At 47.7% G+C, this 20,000-nt stretch overlaps 1 protein-coding gene across 1 annotated transcript in view; it reads left to right on the top strand.

The window, feature by feature from the left end:
• kcnh1b (potassium voltage-gated channel, subfamily H (eag-related), member 1b) overlaps positions 1-20,000 on the top strand; it is a 33,405-nt gene that overhangs the window by 395 nt on the left and 13,010 nt on the right. The window contains exons 1-9 of the mRNA XM_078272100.1: positions 1-49; positions 4,446-4,569; positions 5,298-5,404; positions 5,628-5,756; positions 7,888-8,006; positions 8,703-9,095; positions 10,728-11,157; positions 17,012-17,211; positions 17,644-17,896. The exon at positions 1-49 is cut by the window's left edge and continues 395 nt beyond it. Of these exons, the coding sequence (XP_078128226.1) occupies positions 1-49; positions 4,446-4,569; positions 5,298-5,404; positions 5,628-5,756; positions 7,888-8,006; positions 8,703-9,095; positions 10,728-11,157; positions 17,012-17,211; positions 17,644-17,896 (1,804 nt within the window). The remainder of the gene's footprint in view (positions 50-4,445; positions 4,570-5,297; positions 5,405-5,627; positions 5,757-7,887; positions 8,007-8,702; positions 9,096-10,727; positions 11,158-17,011; positions 17,212-17,643; positions 17,897-20,000) is intronic.

Raw genomic sequence — 20,000 nt, 5'->3', positions numbered from 1 at the left:
GTGGCCCCTCAGAACACCTTCCTGGAGAACATCGTCCGCAGGTCTAACGGTAAGACCCGGTTCTGTCCGGTGCACCCTCCTCTTCTGTCACGGGGAAACGTCTCGCGGTTCCGCTGGGTTGTGTCATCATCAGACAGCTGCTCTGTGATAGGCTGCCAGCGTTCAGGGACAGCTGTCCACAGGCTAGCTGTTAGCCTCTCTTACCTCACTGTTTACCTCCAGATCTACCTGTGTGGCTTCTTCAAACCGACAGTATCTATTCAGTGTTTTCATGAACGTTTTATATTTTCATTTAAAGCAGCAGCACACATTAACCTTCATTGTTAGAAGTTATATTGGTTAACCAACGTTCATATTTTAATATTCAATTCATTTGCATATTCTTAAAGTCAACAAGTCCTCCAAACTAAAGGACGACAGGGTTCAAAGTTAAGGTTTTAAAAAAAAAAAAAATTTGCTCAAAGTCAAAAAATATTGTATAAATATATATTTTTTAAACAAACCTCCAAAGCGTTGAAAAAAGCATCCTTCACCTGCCATTTTTATCGGCTCGCTTTCGGGTCTGAACTTTCCGCGACGCTTGTGCAGAGATCAACTGGGTGATAGGTTGCCAGGTTGAGGGTTCTAGGTTGCCACGTTGAGGTGACAAAGGGGTTGAACATTGTATTTAGTGTGTGGATTGAGTGAATAGGATGAGTTTCATACAAGATCTGGCAACTGGTCAACATTAGACAAACATATTGTGGTGATGACGCAGTGGCTATGACACATACCTTTGGTGTGGAAGACCTGGGTTTGATTCCCACTGTATACATCAATAAGTGTGTCCCTGAGCAAGGCACTTAACCCCTAGTTGCTCCAGAGATGTGCAACCTCTGACCCACACATATATATATATATATAGCAATTGTAAGTCGCTTTGGATAAAAGCATTTGCTAAATGACATGTAATGTCTGATTATTTATAAAGGAGTTTTGGCCAAGCAAATTACGGGAGTCTCCCGGTAAACCGGGAGAAGGTCCGGGAAAAAACGGGAGTGTTGGCAGGTATGCTCTAATCCGACCCACAGGAGTGTTCTCCGTCCTCATATCTAAACCAGAGAAGGTAACGGTCGTGGTTTTAAACACGTCGTCCCAGTTTGGTTTAGACACCAAAACTACTGAGTTAAGTTGATAAAACCTTGAATGGATAATCCTGCAGATAAGAATCTCAGGATTGGATGGAACCAATATTTCCTGTTTCTTTTCCATTTTCTGATTAATAATGCATCAGAACAGGCTCCTACCTTGCACCCCGCGCAGCGCAGCGCAGCGCAGCGCAAAGCCCGACGCAATTGTCTTTGCTAGTTTCAGACCGACCCAGTTGTCAATTTCCCGTCCAGTGCACGCGTCGTTTAAATAGCAAATGCACCTGCAACCATCTGCGGCCCATGGGCCTGCTGGTCTTACAGGGAGGTGTGTTCAGGTGCATTCTGGGCGTGCTGGTCTTACAGGGAGGTGTGTTCAGGTGCATTCTGGGCCTGCTGGTCTTACAGGGAGGTGTGTTCAGGTGCATTCTGGGCGTGCTGGTCTTACAGGGAGGTGTGTTCAGGTGCATTCTGGGCGTGCTGGTCTTACAGGGAGGTGTGTTCAGGTGCATTCTGGGAGTATTGCTATCTTGAGGCAGTGGGAAGTGATGGCACCATTGACCAACAAAAACCTGGTCTAAAGTCAATAACGCAGCATTTCATTGTTATTTTAACAGAGCATTAGTAAAATGCTCCTAGGCTCGTGCACAGCACGTGCACACTATGCTTGTTACACACACAGGGACGCACAGCAGCACACACACACACACACACACACACACACACACACACACACACACACACACACACACACACACACACACACACACACACACACACACAGGGACGCACAGCAGCACACACACATGCAGAAGATTACAAATACAAATATTACGGTGCAGATCCTCCATCATAACAGCAATGCTCCAAGGTCCAAACGCGCCTGGCTTTTAAAGGGAATGGGAGATGATCTCTGATTGGTTGATTGCATGTTACGCCCAAAACACACCTCTGATTAATGAAGACACTAAGGTCAACCCTTTAGAACCATGCGCCCGGCACACGGACCCTTTTTTCTGCCGTTAAACTAGCAAAAGTGGATTTGGACACGCCCTAAACACACCTGCACCAGGCGCTTCACGCCGTGACCTCAGATCGTTAAAATGGGGCCTTCAGTGTGCAAGGTTTCTGCACGTGACACATTTTTAGGTTGACACATATGAAAAACTAAACCAATTTGTTTTTTTAAGTTCTCATTGTGCAAGGAACTTTAGCCTTTGTTTTTGTCTTCAGTTTCAGCTCTGTTCTCACTGCTTCATCTGCTTCTGCTCCTTTAACCACTTTTCTTTTCCACTTTTCAGTTTGGACATTATCACATAGACACACAGGTACAGACCAGTGTTTCCACTTCCTGTTGTGTACATGTTTCTCTCCCATCCACTGACCTGTGTCACATCAACCCATTCTCACTCCCATCTCGTAAAATACGGACGCTTGGCTGTCAACGTCACATACGACGCAAAAATCTCTCTTCAGCGTGTGTGTAGAACGCACCGGGCAGAGTCGACGTAGTATTAAGAGAGACAACAGTAGAGAGTAGTATGTAGAAAGACAACGGTAGAGAGTAGTATTAAGAGAGACGACAGTAGAGAGTAGTATGTAGAGAGACAACAGTAGAGAGTAGTATGAAGAGAGACGACAGTAGAGAGTAGTATGTAGAGAGACAACAATAGAGAGTAGTATGTAGAGAGTAGTATGTAGAGAGACAACAGTAGAGAGTAGTATGTAGAGAGACAACAGTAGAGAGTAGTATGTAGAGAGACAACAGTAGAGAGTAGTATGTAGAGAGACGACAGTAGAGAGTAGTATGAAGACAGACGACAGTAGAGAGTAGTATGTAGAGAGACGACAGTAGAGAGTAGTATGTAGAGAGACGACAGTAGAGAGTAGTATGAAGAGAGACGACAGTAGAGAGTAGTATGTAGAGAGACGACAGTAGAGAGTAGTATGTAGAGAGACGACAGTAGAGAGTAGTATGAAGGCCCGAAATTCCGCATATAGGGAGGCAGTTTGGGTCAAACAACACAGAACCTTTCACCCAAACTGTCCCGTTCTTTTTTTTACTAAACCCAACTGTTCCGTTCTTGTCCTGCGTGTCACGTATACGTACCTTTTATAAGCCCACCCACCATCTTTTCCTAAACATAACTGCGTCAAAAGTGACCCCAATAGTCCCGACCCAGCGCGTTCAGATAAAGCGTGTTTAGATCTGACGCTAAAGGAGACTTTTAGCGTCATCAACAACGCCAAAGACACCTGACCAAGAGTCCGTTTTTTACGAGATGGGAGTTTGAATTCCCATTCCTTTGTTTTGTTTCAAAGGTTTCTGTCGCTTTATGGGAGTTTTTGTCTTGCACGACCACCGGATTTACCACTAACGTCAACATATTACCACTAGTCTTACACTTTAAAAAAAAAATTGATGGTCAATAAACCTCATTTATATGAAATGATACCTCAAATTTAAGTTAAAAAAATCTGAAATTATGAATTATTTTGACAACTAGTTAACGATTTAATGGCTAATCACAGACTGTCATCACCCTATTAAGACCATTAACTCTCAAAGAGCATCGTATGGAACAACCTGTGTTATTTTTGGGCAATTTGCTTGAAAGAAACCCAACATTTCTGATGTAGAACATTCGACAACGGGTCAACAGGAGGGTTCATATTTACACTTCTATTGTATGAAAAAAGTTAACAAAATCCACTTGTATTTATGGACCCTACTCGCACTAAACGGGCGCCATCTTGCCTACAAAGCGGAAAGGGGAGGGACCAGGGACGTCGACCGGCAGCTGATTGGGCGAACGCGTCACGTGGGTCTGGCTTCTCCCGGATTTTACAACCAAGCATAAAAAAATGTCAACATTTTGTTGTTCTTTTTCGACACTATTCTCAACGGTTTTGTCGATTTTATTCAAATTTTGTGTCAGTTTTTTTTCCCATTTTTTGGCGTTTCCGATGTTGGTCACATTTTCTGATGTTTTTGGTCACTTTCTTTTCAGTGTTTAAAAAAAAAAAAAAAAAAAATGTTTTGGTCGTTGTTTTTTCCCCTGCGTTTTTGTATCTTTTTCCAACATTTGTCACTTTTTTGAACGTTTTTTTGTCATAGTTCTGATATAGAAAGTTTTTGTAAAGGACACCAGGAGAGTTAAGCCCAGTTCAGACCAAAGTCACGGTTATAAAACATGTCTGAGTGTTATCTAGACCTATTTGATCTGTAAACTGTTAGCTGCAGCCCTGTCAGGGTTATGAAACGTGTGTGATTAAATGCAGCACGCAGTTTTGTAACCTTGTGGTTTCTGTGGTCAGACACGAACTTTGTGCTGGGGAACGCTCAGATCGTGGACTGGCCCATCGTCTACAGCAACGACGGCTTCTGCAAACTGTCCGGGTACCATCGAGCCGAGGTTATGCAGAAGAGCAGCACCTGCAGGTGGGCCTGTCACAATTAGCACATCACTGTCTAACATTAGCCAAGGTTCTTACGGGTATGACTGTGGATGCTAATTGTTGATTTTGTTTAGTTAGATGGGTGGATGGATGGGTGGATAGATGGATAGATGGATGGATGGATGGATGGATAGATGGATAGATGGATAGATGGTTGGATGGATAGATGGATGGATGGTTGGATGGATAGATGGGTAGATGGATGGATGGATAGATGGATGGATGGATAGATGGATAGATGGGTGGATGGATGGATGGATGGATGGATGGATAGATGGATGGATGGATAGATGGATAGATGGGTGGATGGATGGATGGATGGATGGATAGATGGATAAATGGATAGATGGGTGGATGGATAGATGGATAGATGGATGGATGGATAGATGGATAGATGGGTGGATGGATGGATGGATGGATGGATGGATAGATGGATGGATGGATGGATAGATGGGTGGATGGATGGATGGATGGATGGATAGATGGATAAATGGATAGATGGGTGGATGGATAGATGGATGGATGGATGGATAGATGGGTGGATGGATGGGTGGATGGATAGATGGATAGATGGGTGGATGGGTGGATGGATAGATGGATAGATGGATAAATGGATAGATGGGTGGATGGATAGATGGATAGATGGGTGGATGGATGGATGGATGGATGGATAGATAGATATGTGTCTCATCACTGGGTTTTCTCCTCCAGCTTCATGTACGGAGAGCTGACGGACATAGAGACGAGTGAGAAGGTCCGGCAGACTTTTGAGGACTACGAGATGAACTCTTTTGAGATTCTCATGTACAAGAAAAACCGTGAGTATACTTCAGTTCTTTAACAGTACTGCAGATGTCACATACTTTACTTACACAAAGTGTGTCTGTGTGTGTGTGTGTGTGTGTGTGTCTCTTTGTGTGTGTGTGTGTGTGTGTGTGTGTGTGTGTGTGTGTGTGTGTGTGTCTGTATGTGTGTGTCTGTGTGTGTGTGTGTGTGTGTGTGTGTGTCTGTGTGTGTCTGTATGTGTGTGTGTGTGTGCAGGGATGCCGGTTTGGTTTTTCGTGAAGATCGCTCCAATCAGGAACGAGCAGGACAAAGTGGTCCTGTTTCTGTGCACCTTCAGTGACATCACCGCCTTCAAGCAGCCAATTGAGGATGACTCTTCAAAAGGTGGGCGGGGCTACAAACAAGTCCTAAACGCAGGGCGGCGCTACTGACCAAATCTACACGTCTATGTTTTCATTTTCAAGCGCCGTTTTTAGACCAAAAAAAAGGAATTAGTTCGGCTTTTGGAGCTGAAACTCTTGTGTTACACTAAAAGTCTGTTGATCAGGTCCAGATTCAGCAGAGTCAAAAAGTCCTACAGACTAGGGCTGCATCGAGAAAGACACCCAGGGCCAGATGTACTAATGCTTTTGCGCCCACTTCAGGTGTATTTGTTTTGCAACGTGTGCGTAAAAGCATGGTGAGGTATGTACTAACAGGCTGCACTGAGGTAAAAGCATGGCGAGGTATGTACTAACAGGCTGCACTGAGGTAAAAGCATGGCGAGGTATGTACAAACAGGCCACACTGAGGTAAAAGCATGGTGAGGTATGTACTAACAGGCTGCACTGAGGTAACAGCATGGCGAGGTATGTACAAACAGGTCACACTGAGGTAAAAGCATGGTGAGGTATGTACTAACAGGCTGCACTGAGGTAACAGCATGGCGAGGTATGTACTAACAGGTCACACTGAGGTAAAAGCATGGCGAGGTATGTACAAACAGGCCACACTGAGGTAAAAGCATGGCGAGGTATGTACTAACAGGCCACACTGAGGTAAAAGCATGGTGAGGTATGTACAAACAGGCCACACTGAGGTAACAGCATGGCGAGGTATGTACTAACAGGTCACACTGAGGTAACAGCATGGCGAGGTATGTACTAACAGGCTGCACTGAGGTAAAAGCATGGTGAGGTATGTACTAACAGGCCACACTGAGGTAAAAGCATGGTGAGGTATGTACTGACAGGGCACACTGAGGTAAAAGCATGGCGAGGTATGTACTAACAGGCCACACTGAGGTATAAGCATGGTGAGGTATGTACTAACAGGCTGCACTGAGGTAAAAGCATGGTGAGGTATGTACTAACAGGCTGCAATGAGGTAAAAGCATGGTGAGGTATGTACTAACAGGCTGCACTGAGGTAAAAGCATGGTGAGGTATGTACTAACAGGCCTCACTGAGGTAAAAGCATGGTGAGGTATGTACTAACAGGCTGCACTGAGGTAAAAGCATGGTGAGGTATGTACTAACAGGCCGCACTGAGGTAAAAGCATGGCGAGGTATGTACTAACAGGCTGCACTGAGGTAACAGCATGGCGAGGTATGTACTAACAGGCCGCACTGAGGTAACAGCATGGCGAGGTATGTACTAACAGGCTGCACTGAGGTAACAGCATGGCGAGGTATGTACTAACAGGCAGCACTGAGGTAAAAGCATGGCGAGGTATGTACTAACAGGCTGCACTGAGGTAAAAGCATGGCGAGGTATGTACTAACAGGCCGCACTGAGGTAACAGCATGGCGAGGTATGTACTAACAGGCAGCACTGAGGTAAAAGCGCAGACTTTTCTGTGTCATGCATATGCATTCATGGGAGGGTGAAGGGGACAGTGGGAGTTTCCCATAAAGAGATGGGAGGATAAGCGTATAGTGCGCCTAATTATGTACTCCACACTATGTACAAAAACCGCCCGTGAAAGTGCGCCTCTATTTTGCGGTGACATTTTTTTTGTTAGTTGGAAGAAAATATCAGCAGAAAAATATAACAGTCATTCTTTCTTTAGTGCTGCCTTTTATATTCAGCTCAATGTTCAATTTGTTCAATAAAAGAAAGGTAGAAATGATTTCCTTTCATTTGATTTAAAGTCAACAAGTAGTTTGTTGTATTTTAGCAGAATCCTGAAAGCAGCAGAACTGAGAACTCTTTAATATCGGTTTATCGTTATCACGCATCGCCTATTCTCCTCGTTCCTATCGTACAGCCCCGATACAGAACAGCAGGATCAGTGAACAAGATCATTAGAATATGATGAGACATTCATTTCCATCTACCAATGACATATGTTTATATCTGATGATTGATGAAGGCTTTAACCGGGATATTAAATAATGTGGACGGGTAAAACCCTGTTACTTCAACAGTCTGTCTGTCTGTTCACTCTGAATTCTGCACGTGTTCAGTTGTGTGTTTCTACGTGTGTGTGTGTGTGTGTGTGTGTGTCGTGTTGGTGTCCCGTGTGTTGTCGGCAGGTTGGGGTAAATTTGCCCGTCTGACTCGAGCGCTGACCAGCAGCCGAGGAGTTCTTCAGCAGCTCGCTCCCGCCGTCCAGAAAGGAGAGAACGTCCACAAACACTCTCGGCTGGCAGAGGTGAGATCACACTTCACCTGCTGGAAACTAACTTCTGTTCATACAAGCTGCCATGTAACGGGTAGAGGAGGATAGTCAGAGTCCACTAAGCAGGCTGACAGACTCTGATTATTATTCTAAGAGTCTGACAACATTATGAAAGGATCCCTACAGAGATAGACCTTTTAGTTAAAGAGGAAGATCCTTTTAGTTTAACATGAAACAGCCCCGAAATCACCATCACCAAACTACACCAGACTCCTCTCCTCCTCTCCTCCTCTCCTCCTCTCTTCCTCCTCCTCTCCTCAACTCCTCCACTCCTTCTCTCCTTCTCCTCCTCCTCTCCTCTTCTCCTCCTCCTCCTCTCTTCCTTTCCTCCTCTCTTACTTCCTCCTCTCCTCCTCCTCCTCCTCTCCTCTTCTCCTCCTCCTCCTCCTCTCTTACTTCCTCCCCTACTCCTCTCCTCCTCTCTTACTTCCTCCTCTCCTCCTCTCCTCTCCTCCTCTCTTACTTCCCCCTCTCCTCCTCTCCTCCTCTCTTACTTCCCCCTCTCTTCCTCTCCTCCTCTCTTACGTCCTCCCCTCCTCCTCTCCTCTCCTCTCCTCTCCTCCCCTCCCATGTACGTATATATTTCCTGCAACATGATTGTGAGCTACTTGCTAACTCTGAGCAAACGGCCGCCTGAGTCTCCGTGTCTTTTCATGTTTTCGTGTTCAGGTTCTCCAGCTGGGTTCGGACATCCTGCCGCAGTACAAACAGGAAACCCCGAAGACGCCGCCGCACATAATCCTGCACTACTGCCTGTTCAAGACCACGTGGGACTGGGTGATCCTCATCCTGACCTTCTACACGGCCATCATGGTTCCCTACAACGTGTCCTTCAAGACCAAGCAGAACAACGTCACCTGGCTGGTGGTGGACAGCATCGTGGACGTCATCTTCCTCGTGGACATCGTCCTCAACTTCCACACCACCTTCGTGGGCCCGGGCGGCGAGGTCATCTCCGACCCCAAGCTCATCCGCATGAACTACGTCAAGACGTGGTTCGTCATCGACCTGCTGTCCTGCCTGCCCTACGACGTCATCAACGCCTTCGAGAACGTGGACGAGGTACGGCCACGTCTACTCCTCCGTTACATAAAACATGCTTCCTCAAACTAGTCTCACTACTTCACCTTCTTCTGACAAGTCAAGGCAGCAATCCAGTGTAGCGTCAGCCTTTCAGCACACTTTTACTTTCATTCACACCGAGTGTGACAACATATTACATCTCTTGCATCTTTAATATTAAAACTGTCTGCATAATGGAGAACATGCAGCAGTGTCTCTGTCTCTGCAGTAGTCAAACTGACAAGCTATTGAAGTCAACAGCTTCCCGCTGATGAAGTACCAGTCATGTAGATCATTAAAGTGACCAGCGGTGCGGCCCAGCGTCCGTCCAGCTGAGGCATGAAATGAAAGAGGAGGCAGCGTGACTGCAGGCGTCCAATCAGCACGATGGAGAGGACTGGTTTACATTCACACAGCGACTCCTCAGCGTGTAATCACCTCCTGTAGGTGCAGAGAGAAAGGTCGGGTGACGGAGCGGTGCTGAACTGCTGACAGCTGCAGAATGAAAACGCTCCGGCAGAGCCAGTTCACCTGAGACGAGCTGAGCCAACACATCTGGTGAAAGATGGCCTCTCTCTGACTCCTGATGAATGAGTCACGATCAACATAAAACACAGGCTTAGAATTAAACACTGGCTTTCGGGGGGAGCCCCATTTTCCGGTGTGCGCCAGTACTAAAACATGTTTAGATTAGATTCAACTTTATCGCCATTGCACAAGTAAGGACAACCAGTACAACGAAATGCAGTTTGACATCTAACCAGTAGTGCAATCATTAAAAGTGTTTTTTTCTTTATAGCAGTGCTTAAACTGCTCCTCAGATCTCTGCAGGGTAAATCCAGACAGCTAGCTAGACTATCTGTCCAATCTGACTACAACTACTTTTGAACGTCCACATGTTCCCCCAAAACAAGTTCCTTCCTGAGACTATTTAGCAGAGGCACCGTGGCTCCGTCCGGAGCTTAGCCCCGCCCACGACGATTGTGATTGGTTTAAAGAAATGGCAATAAACCAGAGCACGTTTTTCTCCCATCCAGGAATGCTGTGAGGACTAAACAGACCTTTCTCCACAGCGCGCGCGCACACACACACACACACACACACACACACACACACACACACACACACCGCCAGAGCAGGGGGAATGGAAAGAAGACAGAAGAAAGGACATATGTGGGGAAGGAGGAAGGAAGGGAGCTCTAAATAATAATATAATGATAATTTATACTTTATTAATCCCGCAAGGGAAATTACAATGTTTATTACACACATTACACACAGGCCTGAAATACACACACATGCTCAGTACGTCTACATGCACTAATGGAGAGATGTCAGAGTGGGGGGGCTGCCCATGGAAAGGCATCCCGAGCAGTCGGGGGTTCGGTGCCTTGTTCAAGAGCACCATGGCAGTGCCCAGGAGGTGAACTGGCACCTCTCCAGCTACCAGTCCACCACCATACTTTGGTCCGTACGGGGACTTGAACCAGCAACCCTCCGGTTCCCAACCCAACTCCCTACTTTGATATCTAAACTTTAAAGTAATGAATGTGACTCTATGGGGACTTGAACCAGCGACCATCCGGTTCCCAATGTGACTCTGTCCCTTGTCTGTGTCTCCGTCCCGTGCAGGGGATCAGCAGCCTGTTCAGCTCTCTCAAAGTGGTGCGTCTGCTGCGTCTGGGCCGCGTGGCGCGGAAGCTGGACCACTACATTGAGTACGGCGCGGCCGTGCTGCTGCTGCTGGTGTGCGTGTTCGGGCTGGCGGCCCACTGGCTGGCGTGCATCTGGTTCAGCATCGGAGACTACGAGGTGATGGACGAGGACGGTGGCGGCGTGCGGATGGACAGCTGGCTGTTCCTGCTGGGCGAGACGGTGGGCACGCCCTACCGGTTCAACGCCTCGGGTTCGGGCCGCTGGGAGGGCGGGCCCAGCAAGGACTCGGTCTACATCACGGCGCTGTACTTCACCATGACCAGCCTCACCAGCATCGGCTTCGGCAACATCGCCCCCAACACGGACGGAGAGAAGATCTTTGCCGTGGCCATGATGATGATCGGATGTGAGTCCTTCTTCCTTTCATAGTTATTGATCAGAAACTGCACTCATCATTAGGGATGGAACGCTGCAGTAACGCTGCAGTAACGCTGCAGTAACGCTGCAGTAACGCTGCAGTAACGCTGCAACTTAAATGGGTTGAAGGTCCCATGGCATGACAATGTCACTTTATGAGGTTTTTTAACATTAATATGAGTTCCCCCAGCCTGCCTATGGTCCCCCAGTGGCTAGAAATGGTGATAGGTGTAAACCGAGCCCTGGGTATCCTGCCTTCAGATACAGTATTAGGGGACCACTAAGGTCTATATAAAGAGACTTCAGATACAGTATTAGGGGACCACTAAGGCCTATATAAAAGAGACTTCAGATACAGTATTAGGGGACCACTAAGGTCTATATAAAAGAGACTTCAGATACAGTATTAGGGGACCACTAAGGTCTATATAAAGAGACTTCAGATACAGTATTAGGGGACCACTAAGGTCTATATAAAGAGACTTCAGATACAGTATTAGGGGACCACTAAGGTCTATATAAAAGCATCCAAAAAGCTGCATGTCATAGGACCTTTAAAAAACGGCTTAGGGCGTAATCTGCTTAATATTTCACTTGTTTGACTTCAGACGTAACTACTTGATCGGATGTACACACGCTGAACTACCATACAATAAGACTTTGATGTACTTTAAATACAGTACAGGAGTAAATGTAGGCCTGCTTGTTTGACGTGGCTCTGAGTTTTGACACCCTAACGTGTCACAGATTCACTGAGCTCCGACTTTCTCTCTCTCAAATTTAAAGTCAAATAGGTTTATTGGCTAGCCTGACAAGCCAGACCCACATCAAGAATTTGGGTCTGGGAACTCACCATTGACGGAGCTCAATCCGAGGGGCGGGATAAACGGTTGTCTTTCAAATTCCCTCTGCACGCAATAGGATAGCTCTACAACCAGGCAGAGCAACGAAGAAGGTAGCGAAGCTGGTTGACAGATTAAACTTCCTTTTCCTTTTTTAAGAATGACTTCAGTGCCGTTCTTTGTTCTTTTCTCAAAGAAAACCGAGTCTTCCAGAAGACTGTTCCCAGCAGCAGCAGCCATAAGCCCGCCCACCGACTCTATACACAATGTGATTGGCCAGAGTTTGGTTTTTCCAGCAACGGAGAGTTGCCAGACAACCCTGCTGCAGATTACATTTGCTGCTGCTAGGGTGCTCTAGATTTCTAGGCTATTTATTGGCATGAATGTCAGAAAAACAATATTGCCAAAGCATCAAGGCAGACAGACAGACACAGAGAGACGGACGGAAGGACAGACAGACAGACAGACAGACAGACAGACAGCTGTCCTCAGAGGTAGCAGTTGTTTCCTCAGCAGTGTGATGAAGCCTGACATGCTGGAACTCCTCCATGTCTGCTGCAGCCTTCTGAGCCTGCAGCCCTGCACTCATATGTCACACAGTATCACGCAATGTGTGTGTGTGTGTTTGTGTGTTTGTGTGTGTGTGTGTGTGTGTGATATGACAGCGGACGACAGCAGCTTCCGATGACAGAGACAAATGATCAACATTAAAGCTCTTCATCATTAAGCGGAGTGAGGAAAAGCTTTTACTGCAGGGGGTTCTGGGAAACCTCCACAAACTGCCTACTTTTAGCGTGTATAGAGCCTGGAGGGAGAACAAGTATTTGATACACTGCTGATTTTGCAGGTTTTCCTACTTACAAAGCATGTAGAGGTCTGTAATGTTTATCATAGGTACTCTTCAACTGTGAGAGACGGAATCTAAAACAGTTGTTGCCTTCTCACCAAGCTGCTTGCCTATTGTCCTGTAGCCCATCCCAGCCTTGTGCAGGTCTACAATGTTATCCCTGATGTCCTTACACAGCTCTCTGGTCTTGGCCATTGTGGAGAGGTTGGAGTCTGTTTGATTGAGTTTGTGGACAGGTGTCTTTTATACAGGTAACAAGTTCAAACAGGTGCAGTTAATACAGGTAATGAGTGGAGAACAGAAGAGCTTCTTAAAGAAAAACTAACAGGTCTGTGAGAGACGGAATTCTTACTGGTTGGTAGGTGATCAAATACCTAAGTCATGCAATAAAATGCTAATTAATTATTTAAAAATCATACAATGTGATTTTCTGGATTTTTGTTTTGGTTTCCGTCTCTCACAGTTGAAGAGTACCTAAGATAAACATTACAGACCTCTACATGGTTTGTAAGTAGGAAAACCTGCAAAATCAGCAGTGTATCAAATACTTGTTCTCCCCACTGCATATATATATATATATATATATATATATATATATGCAGGCTCTATACACGCCAAAAGTAAGCCGACAGTTTGTGGAGGTTTCCCAGAACCCCCTGCAGTAAAAGCTTTTCCTCACTCCGCTTAACGATGAAGAGCTTTAATGTTGATCATTTGTCTCTGTCATCCCCACTGCATATATATATATATATACATATACATACATATATGTATATGTATATATATATATATATAGAAAGAGTAAGATCCTTTTAGTTTAACATGAAACAGCCCCAAAATCACCATCACTAAACCCACCAGACTCCATGTAAATAATCAGGACTTTTAGCGTGTATTCAAGTGTGTGTGTGTGTGTGTGTGTGTGTGTGTGTGTGTGTGTGTGTGTGTGTGTGTGTATGTGTGTGTGTGTGTGTGTGTGTGTGTGTGTGTGTGTGTGTGTGTGTGTGTGTGTGTGTGTGTGTGTGTGTGTGTGTGTGTGTGTGTGTGTGTGTGTGTGTGTGTGTGTGTGTGTGTGTGTGTGTCTCAGTGAGAAACCTCCGGACCTGGCTCTGGTTCTGGACCAGCTCTTGCTGCTTCAGCGTTAGCTCGGCGCCACCGCTGAGTTACACCTCCACAGTCAGCACTCAAACTCGAGGCGCGCGTGCCAAACACGGCCCCTCGGAAACTTTGATCCGGCCTGCATATCAGTTTAGGTTCACAATAGATTTTGGCCCCCCAAGTTGTGCTCCAAACCAAAAAGACAGGAACCTGTTGTTCAAACTGCAATTATGCAATATTCAAAGCAGAATTTGGCAGATTTGTCGACTTTGAGACTCAGAAATTCCCCCAGAAGAAGCAGACAGTTTTTTAGTGAAGGCCCTCACACATCGAAGCCGCGCCCTAGTTGTGCCGAGGGTCCCACAGCGTTGCCACGCGTTGGCCTTCATCAGCCTTTATTTTGGCTGAATCGGCGTCGGCCATCGGCTAAACAACCACTTCATCTGATACCTCCCTCTCTCTGCCCCCCCTCTGCACCGCTAAACACTTCGCCCCAAGCTAGCTAACCAGCCAACTGGCCGGCCTCTACATGAGTAAAAAACAACTTCATGCTTCAGTCACACGCTCTGGTCACATCTTAGGAAAAGCACATTGCTAATGCCGCATGAGTGACAACTTGGTTTTGGCTAATGTTCTGTAACCAGTGTATGATAAAGGCTTGTTTGGTTGGGGGGAATTAGTCAAGTCAAGTCAAGTTATTAATTAATTATTAACCACGACAAAGGCGACGATGGCCGACGTGAGGCGACGCCACAGTCGGCTTCGTCGCCTCTAGTTCCTGGCTGTCGGCCTTAAATGAGAAGAATATATGAGACCTGCAATTGATGCAGTTGATTAAATAAAAGCACGTCAGCGCCGTGCACTCAGATCGCCTGGTGCAGCTGCGTTTAGGGCGTGTCCAAATCCACTTTTGCTAGTTTGACGGCGGAAAAAAGGGTCCGTGTGCCGGGCGCCTGGTTCTAAAGGGTTGACCTTAGTGTCTTCATTAATCAGAGGTGTGTTTTGGGCGTAACATGCAATCAACCAATCAGAGATCATCTCCCATTCCCTTTAAAAGCCAGGCGCGTTTGGACCTTGGAGCATTGCTGTTATGATGGAGGATTTGCACCGTAATATTTGTATTTGTAATCTTCTGCATGTGTGTGTGCTGCTGTGCGTCCCTGTGTGTGTGTGTGTGTGTGTGTGTGTGTGTGCTGCTGTGCGTCCCTGTGTGTGTAACAAGCATAGTGTGCACGTGCTGTGCACGAGCCTAGGAGCATTTTACTAATGCTCTGTTAAAATAACAATGAAATGCTGCGTTATTGACTTTAGACCAGGTTTTTGTTTGTCAATGGTGCCATCACTTCCCACTACCTCAAGATAGCAATACGCCCAGAATGCACCTGAACACACCTCCCTGTAAGACCAGCACGCCCAGAATGCACCTGAACACACCTCCCTGTAAGACCAGCACGCCCAGAATGCACCTGAACACACCTCCCTGTAAGACCAGCACGCCCAGAATGCACCTGAACACACCTCCCTGTAAGACCAGCACGCCCAGAATGCACCTGAACACACCTCCCTGTAAGACCAGCACGCCCAGAATGCACCTGAACACACCTCCCTGTAAGACCAGCACGCCCAGAATGCACCTGAACACACCTCCCTGTAAGACCAGCACTCCCAGAATGCACCTGAACACACCTCCCTGTAAGACCAGCACACCCAGAATGCACCTGAACACACCTCCCTGTAAGACCAGCACTCCCAGAATGCACCTGAACACACCTCCCTGTAAGACCAGCACGCCCAGAATGCACCTGAACACACCTCCCTGTAAGACCAGCACGCCCAGAATGCACCTGAACACACCTCCCTGTAAGACCAGCACTCCCAGAATGCACCTGAACACACCTCCCTGTAAGACCAGCACGCCCAGAATGCACCTGAACACACCTCCCTGTAAGACCAGCACGCCCAGAATGCACCTGAACACACCTCCCTGTAAGACCAGCACGCCCAGAATGCACCTGAACACACCTCCCTGTAAGACCAGCACGCCCATGGGCCGCAGATGGGTGCAGATCGGGCTTTGCGCTGCGCCAGGTGCAAGATAGGAGCCTGCATGTCTGGCTCTTGATGTGATTCTCATTTTCCAGTGTGGCCCTTAGTGAAGTGGCGTTTGACCCCCCTGCTCTCCTCTATGAAGGTTACAGTGTGACACTTCCTATCTGAGCTGCTGTCAGCGGCTTCATGGCAGACGGCGGCAGGTTTCTGCTGCTGCTGGTAGTGCTGCACGGGGGTCGGTATTGTTCCGGTCACCCCTCCTGGGGTCCATACTGCTGACAGGCTGTGACGGAGCGAAGCTGAGTCAGGGATGGACTGCAGCAGTTTGTATCGATGACTGAGAGATGTACCGTTAATCTGAGACACATCCGACTAATCACTCCCGGAATAAAGAAGTATGTTTTTAGGGCTGAAGACATTAGAAGGTTCTGGTGCAGCGCTGAGTCGAATGCATGTTTCTGAAAGACTTTTCTCAGATCTCATGATTGTAGTCAGACTTTTTTAACAAGATTTGTCTTTAAGCTTGTTTGAGTGTTATCTATGTATTATCTGCTCTAGGTATTCCAATGTTTTAGACACAGATATGGTGATAATTAAGGTCCACAATTATGTGAAAACGAGACGCAAACTGACGAGACGTCAAATCATCAGGGACTCAAAACAACCCCAAAGGAAACAAAAAGGACCAACAAGAGACACAAAACCCACCAAATGTACAGGGAAATGGCTTCTTCTTTTCTATTGAAAAACGGGAGGGAGGACGCCTAAACCCCCCGCCAAATACACGTACCAAAGTCTTCCACAGAGCGAGGAAAAAGAGTGGAAGTCATCCCCTGGGGAACTAAACTATTGGTTCTTTAAATGGACCGTTGCACAGATCAATAATAATCAATAATCAAGATCTGATGCTGGAGGAAACGGAGGAGAGAAAGTATGAAATGAAAGTATCTTTTATATTTTGTGTCCTGTAGATAAAACCCTGAGTGTCGTCTGCTTGTTGTTAACAGCGCTGCTGTACGCCACCATCTTCGGTAACGTCACCACCATCTTCCAGCAGATGTACGCCAACACCAACCGCTACCACGAGATGCTCAACAGCGTGCGGGACTTCCTCAAACTCTACCAGGTGCCCAAAGGCCTCAGCGAGCGCGTCATGGACTACATCGTGTCCACCTGGTCCATGTCCAGAGGCATCGACACCGACAAGGTAACGCCTCGCCACAGGGGGCGGGTCACAGTGATGTCACATGGACGGGTCACGGTGATGTCACATGGGCCGGTCACTGGGAAGTCACATGGGCGGGTCACAGTGATGTCACATGGACGGGTCACGGTGATGTCACATGGGCCGGTCACTGGGAAGTCACATGGGCGGGTCACAGTGATGTCACATGGACGGGTCACGGTGATGACACATGGGTCACAGTGATGTCACAGGGATGTCACAGGGGTCGGTCACTGAGAGGCGTTGCTATGGAGATGATACACTGTCTTGTCTCATTGGTGAGAACTGGCAGCTTTTAGAACGCTGCTGACCAACGCGTTGCAAAGAGCTGCAAGATTCAACTGGTCTGGTTGTGGCTTTATACGTCCTCACCTTACTTCCTGCTCTAACTGGGTTTGATCTCTGCGTCCGCAGGTGCTCCAGATCTGTCCTAAGGACATGCGAGCGGACATCTGCGTCCACCTGAACAGGAAGGTGTTCAAGGAGCACCCGGCGTTCCGGCTGGCGAGCGACGGCTGCCTGCGGGCCCTCGCCATGGAGTTCCAGACGGTGCACAGCGCGCCGGGCGACCTGCTGTACCACGCCGGGGAGAGCGTGGACAGCCTCTGCTTCGTGGTGTCGGGCTCTCTGGAGGTCATCCAGGACGACGAGGTGGTGGCCATTTTAGGTGAGTCTGACTCTTTAAACACATCAAGGTCTGGCTTTCATCAGAGATTCAAACAGCAACATCTGACTGAAAATGTAACTGAAAAACGTTGGAAAAAACTACAAAAACTTTGAACAAAGCGATGAAGAAGTCGGGGGGAAAAAAGCCCCAAAAACTGTGATAAAAAGGTCGAAAAAAGAAAGAAATGACAAAAGGCCCGACTCCGGAGGAAACACCCGAGCTCTGGAACAGGAGTCCAGTATACTTGTGGGGTCCGGACAGCTTTGTTTGCAAGGTTAAAAGTCTGTTTGAGGGTTAAGACCTGGTTTTAGGATTAGGGTTAGAATGAGGTTCTGGTTAGGGTGAGGGTAAGGGTTAAGGTTAGGCATTTAGTGGTGATGGTTAAGGTTAGGGTAAGGGGCTAGGGAATGCATTATGTCAATGACAGGTCCCCACAAAGATAGTGAAACGCATGTGTGCGTGTGCACATGTGCGTGTGTGTGTGTGTGTGTGTGTGTGTGTGCATGTGTGCGCGTGTGTGTGTGCATGTGTGCGCGTGTGTGTGTGTGTGTGTGTGTGTGTGTGTGTGTGTGTGTGTGTGTGTGTGTGTGTGTGTGTGCGTGTGTGTGTGTGTGTGTGTGTGTGTGTGTGTGTGTGTGTGTGAGTGTGTGTGTGTGTGTGTGTGTGTGTCTCAGTGAGAAACCTCCGGACCTGGCTCTGGTTCTGGACCAGCTCTTGCTGCTTCAGCGTTAGCTCGGCGCCACCGCTGAGTTACACCTCCACAGTCAGCACAGGTGTCAAACTCGAGGCCCGCGGGCCAAACACAAACAACCACTTCATCTGATACCTCCCTCTCTCTGCCCCCCCCCCTCTGCACCGCTAAACAGTTAGCCCCAAGCTAGCTAACCAGCCAACCGGCCAACCTCTAAATTAGTAGTCTGCCTCTGGAACAGGAAGAATGACTCCTGCAGGGTCACCTGTCTGTCTGTCTGCCTCTGGAACAGGAAGAGTGACGCCTGCAGGGTCACCTGTCTGTCTTTCTGGCTCTTGAACAGGAAGAGTGACACCTGCAGGGTCACCTGTCTGTCTGCCTCTGGCTCTGGAACAGGAAGAGTGACGCCTGCAGGGTCACCTGTCTGTCTTTCTGGCTCTTGAACAGGAAGAGTGACACCTGCAGGGTCACCTGTCTGTCTGCCTCTGGCTCTGGAACAGGAAGAGTGACGCCTGCAGGGTCACCTGTCTGTCTGTCTGCCTCTGGAACAGGAAGAGTGACGCCTGCAGGGTCACCTGTCTGTCTGCCTCTGGCTCTGGAACAGGAAGAGTGACGCCTGCAGGGTCACCTGTCTGTCTGCCTCTGGCTCTGGAACAGGAAGAGTGACGCCTGCAGGGTCACCTGTCTGTCTGCCTCTGGCTCTGGAACAGGAAGAGTGACGCCTGCAGGGTCACCTGTCTGTCTGCCTCTGGCTCTGGAACAGGAAGAGTGACGCCTGCAGGGTCACCTGTCTGTCTGCCTCTGGCTCTGGAACAGGAAGAGTGACGCCTGCAGGGTCACCTGTCTGTCTGTCTGCCTCTGGAACAGGAAGAGTGATGCCTGCAGGGTCACCTGTCTGTCTGCCTGCCTCTGGCAGCTCCGCTGCGTTTTGTAGAACCAAAAGGCTTTGCTATTTTCGTCAGCGTGCGTAGGAACCGTGCGTAGGAACCGTGCGTAGGAACCGTGCGTAGGAACCGTGCTCCGCGGCGCTCATTAGCAGAGCATCAGTTTTATGTATGAAGTGTTTGTTTCTTCCTGAAACGTGCTGGCTGCCTGGAGACAGACGGAGGGAAAGATGATGGAGGGAGCTGTCGAGGCTCGGCAAACAGCTGTCAGAGTCATTGGGCAAATCACTCTGCGAGTTCCCAAAACCTCCGAGCTCTGCTCCCTGACAGAGATATGTATATATATATATATATATATATATAGTGCAAGAGACTCAGCTGTGAAGCTCTGTGGATTTTGCAGTTTTTAACATCCACAACTTGGATAAGTTAACATGTACAGAAGCCCTTTGCTGCCCCGATTGAAAAAACCCAACATATCAATATCACGGTATTGCGTTTTTAAGATGTTGTCACTGCTGTCGGATGC

This window comes from Sander vitreus, chromosome 2, assembly GCF_031162955.1.
Source record: "Sander vitreus isolate 19-12246 chromosome 2, sanVit1, whole genome shotgun sequence".
NCBI classification, from domain to species: Eukaryota; Metazoa; Chordata; class Actinopteri; order Perciformes; family Percidae; genus Sander; species Sander vitreus.
The sequence above is the reverse complement of the archived record's forward strand: the minus strand, read 5'-3'. Positions and strand labels throughout refer to the sequence as shown.